Consider the following 3,852-nt stretch of genomic DNA (forward strand, 5'->3'; position numbering starts at 1 on the left):
GAGGGAGGATTTCATTCTGTTCTGTTCGAGGGTACCACTGATGGGAGCTACCTGTGGGACACTCAGAAAGGGATGCTAGCAAATCAGAACCTGTGGGCTGGGGTCAGGAGCCTGCGAAGAGTAACTGAAGCAGCGGCGTTAAATGAGAACAATAGAAACATACAGAGGAGAAAAGCACCTGGACACAGCTCTGAGGAGCAGCAACGTGAAGAGCCAGGGGAAGCCACTAAAACCCACAGTAGATCCAGGGAAGGAAAGAGTCCAGTGGGCAGAAGAGTCAGTCCACAGCACCTGACCTAGGACTGAGTGGGTAACCATGGCTGGGACTGAGCACATTCTAGAGTCAACCCTGGGAGACTAGAAAATTCATTCAAGTGGCTCAGATGGGCTTGGCTTGTGTCTGTCAGCAGCTCACCTTATTGAACCTGGCAAAAGGGTAGTCTTTGCCCTCCTCTGCTGCTCGTCGCCAGTGGAAAAACATAGCACCATCCTTTCGAGCTGGGTTGGTAAATGGCATCCACTTCCAAGGCCGAACCTTCTTGGACCCCAATTTAGCCTTCACGGTACGATACCCCTGACCAGTATCGCTGGGTAGTAGTGGGGGTGCATCCCTGGCAGTGAAGGTTAGGGAGGTGAAAGGTTAGAATCAGGTGAATGAAGAATCACTAAGCCCAAGAAGTTCCGTCCACCCCTAAATAAGGAAGTCATGTCCTGGAGCAAGACACTGAGCTGCCCTGCAGGAGGAGCCCTGGTTGGGGATAAGAGCTGGGGAAAGAAGTGGAAGAGAAAACAGGGAAGTAAGGACATGCCATGTGAGCTAGGGTAATGCACAGGGGACTTGGAATTCCAATACTTGCTTCTTGTCTGAGTAAAGCAAAGCATAGACCTCCCGATGCATGCCCTCAGGCCTCTTGAAGGTCAGTGTCTCCGAGGATTTCTTGGACTTTTTCTGGAAATAAAACCACAGGGAAGAAACGATAGCCCAGACCTACCCTTACCTGAAAATTTTTGACCCAGCACAATCTCTGAACAAACAAATGCTGAACTAAAGTCATAGTAACCTACTCACGCAAATAGCATACCCTGTGCTAGCAAGGCATCCCTCTCCCGTCTCATTTCACCTGTCAGGGAAGAAAATCCTTCCCTCACCTGAAGACTGTCACAATGTCTTTGTCTCTCTTCCCAACAACTTACAAGTGTCACACTCTCTTGGTCCCCACCACCTCCCAGTGTCCTATCTCCTGAATCACATTAACAATGGCATACTTTTCACAGTAGCACTTCTTTTATCACGCATTTTATGATGGTGGAATTACCACTTCCACCATCTCTCCTGGTGTCACCCCTTCCCATTCCTTCGCCAACACCTTCACCCCGACTCAGTGCTCTCAAGTGCCCCAGCTACCTTGTCCGGGTTGATAATATCCTTCTTGCTGATGGTCCCAGAAGCTGCATCTCCCTCTGGACCACCAAGTTCTAGAATGTCCCGTACATCCGCGCCCGTAGCCATCACGCCTGAGAGATGGGGAAGCACCCCCGAGATCAAGGGTCAATACCTGCGGAGAGACCTTGCTACCTTCAGAGGGGCGGGGCCCCTGTCACTCCAGCTCCAAATGGGGGCAGGGTAAAGAGGCAGGCCGCGAGGAGAACGGTCCAGACCAGGTCTGGGTTCTGCCTGTGTTCTCCGCCTCCCCGCGCGGGTATCCCTTACGGTCGCACCGTCCTCCCTACCTCGCCATCCCCCGGCTCCCACACACACCTGGGAACTCCAGCGGCAACCCACCCCTCAATTTATCAAGCTCTGCAAACCCACGGATAGAAACTTCCGGCTGTGCGTTGTAGAAATACGACCGTCAGAAACACTTCCGGTCTGTGCGTGGACAAAAAGGAGCCGGCTGGCAACCCAGTGTGAACGCGACTTGGCACACTGAGTCGTTCGCGTGCTGTGCTCGCACGAGTCCGCGCGTGATGGTGCGCTGCTTGCTTCTGAAACATTTGCTTTCTATCTCGCTGCGTTGTATCCTAAGCTGAAGAGAAAAGCTCTGTGACATTGGAAAGTCAATTTCTCAAAACCTATTTCAAAAAAATATTTCTTCATTTACGAAATGAAATTGTAACAGTACCTGCTTAAATGAAATACCAATAACCCATGTAAAACATTAGCACAGTGTCTGGGACATTAATTTTTTTAATTAACTGGATTAATAATGGTAATTGCTTCTGCTCATTAAGTGCCTCTGTATACCAAGCATTGCCGTTGTGCTAAGCTTTCAGGGCAGAGTTAAACTTGCTTCTCCAGGTGCCAAGAGAGTGATAGTACATCTCTGTCTCTTTTCTCTCTGTCTCTCCATCTGTCTGTCTCTCCCGCTCCCTGTCCCGCTTCTTTCCCCACAGCCCACACATACATGTGCCTAGTCTGTTGATATTTAGGAGTAACCCGAACCCCTTGTTTTATTTTGACAGGGGAGTCTTAAGTAATTCTTCAACTTCCATAACAATTATCAGCCTATTTACTCTTTTTTTTTTTTTTTTTTTTTTTTTTTTTTTTTTTTTTTTTTAAGACAGGATTTCTCTGTGTAGCCCTGGCTGTCCTGGAACTCGCTCTGTAGAACAGGTTGGCCTCGAACTTTCAGAAATCTGCCTGCCTCTGTCTCCTGAGTGCTGGGATTAAAGGCATAAGCCACCACTGCCTGGTATAAATTAACTTTTAGAGCCCATAAGATGTTGAAATTTTAAAATGAATGGTGGTGGCACACACCCTTAATCCTAGCATTCAGGAGGCAGAGGCAGGCGTATCTCTGTGAGTTCGAGGCCAGCCTGGTCTACAGAGCAAGTTCCAGGACAGCCAAGGTTACACAGAGAAACCCTGACTTGGGGAGGTGGGGAGATATTGAAAATTTTCCCAGTTCACAACTGGATATAATGATTCATGATTGTGACTTCATCAGGAGGCAGGAGGATCACCATAAAGTTGAGGCCAGCCTGGACTACCCAGTGAGTTTCAGGTGAGCCTGGTCTACAAAATTTAATTCCATCTCAAGAAATGAAACAGAAAGACAGACAGAAGACAGAAAGATCAACAGAAAGTGGGGAGGGAGAAATGATGGATGGATAGATGGATGGACGGATAGATAGATAGATAGATAGATAGATAGATAGATAGATAGATAGATGACCGATAGACAAATGGGGCTGGCTCGTTAGTTAAGAGCACTTAGTGCTATTGCAGAGGACTGGAGTTCGGTTCCTAGCATCTACTTAAAGCTGCTCAAGACAGCCTGTAACTTCAGTTCCGTGGGATCTGATGCCCTCTTCTGGTCCCTGAGGACACTGGACACACATACATACATTCAAATAATAAAATAAATCAGAAAGTGCCCTCATTTCAACCTAGAAAAGCAGCACACACAATGTCAATATCAGACGTTAGAAAAGAGAAGAATGCCTTGGAAGAACAGGACTTTCATGTTGTGTTAACTGGTGTAAAAATCTGAGGAGATCTAGAAAGTCACCCAGAACATTCTCCTTACATATCTTAAAACCAAAGCCAGACAATAATGGGAAGAGGAAAAGAGTTCATAAATCAATTCAAACCATGAAGCAAAAAGCCTAAATAAAATGCGAACAAATCAAACTAAGCAATGTATTAAAAGAACAACCCAATAACTCTAAAGAGGACGTATTCCACTAGTGCTAGGGTGGTTCATCACTAAGACACAAATTGGAGCCCGATACAGTGGCCCACAACTGTAATCCTAGCACTCTGGAGGAGGCTGAGTCGCAGGCAAGCTTAGCCTACATAGTGGAATGCACACAAGCACTCATGCACGCACGCACGCGACCCATGCACGC

The 3,852-nt window shown here is 47.4% G+C and overlaps 1 protein-coding gene across 2 annotated transcripts; it reads right to left on the reverse strand.

The window, feature by feature from the left end:
- On the reverse strand, positions 1–1,860 carry Dmap1 (DNA methyltransferase 1 associated protein 1). Of its 2 annotated transcripts, XM_059256061.1 has the most exons (4): positions 1,760–1,860; positions 1,406–1,515; positions 858–949; positions 1–611 (listed from the first exon to the last, which is right to left on the reverse strand). In XM_059256061.1, the coding sequence occupies exons 2-4, from the start codon at positions 1,508–1,510 to the stop codon at positions 404–406; spliced, it is 405 nt and encodes a 134-aa protein (XP_059112044.1). In that variant the 5' UTR covers positions 1,511–1,515; positions 1,760–1,860; the 3' UTR covers positions 1–403. The 2 variants fall into 2 exon arrangements, with proteins under 2 accessions (XP_059112044.1, XP_059112043.1); XM_059256060.1 differs by lacking the exon at positions 1,760–1,860 and having other exon boundaries at positions 2–611; positions 1,406–1,553.
- Positions 1,861–3,852: the final 1,992 nt, after the last annotated feature.

This window comes from Peromyscus eremicus, chromosome 2 (assembly GCF_949786415.1).
Source record: "Peromyscus eremicus chromosome 2, PerEre_H2_v1, whole genome shotgun sequence".
In the NCBI taxonomy this organism is placed as follows: domain Eukaryota; kingdom Metazoa; phylum Chordata; class Mammalia; order Rodentia; family Cricetidae; genus Peromyscus; species Peromyscus eremicus.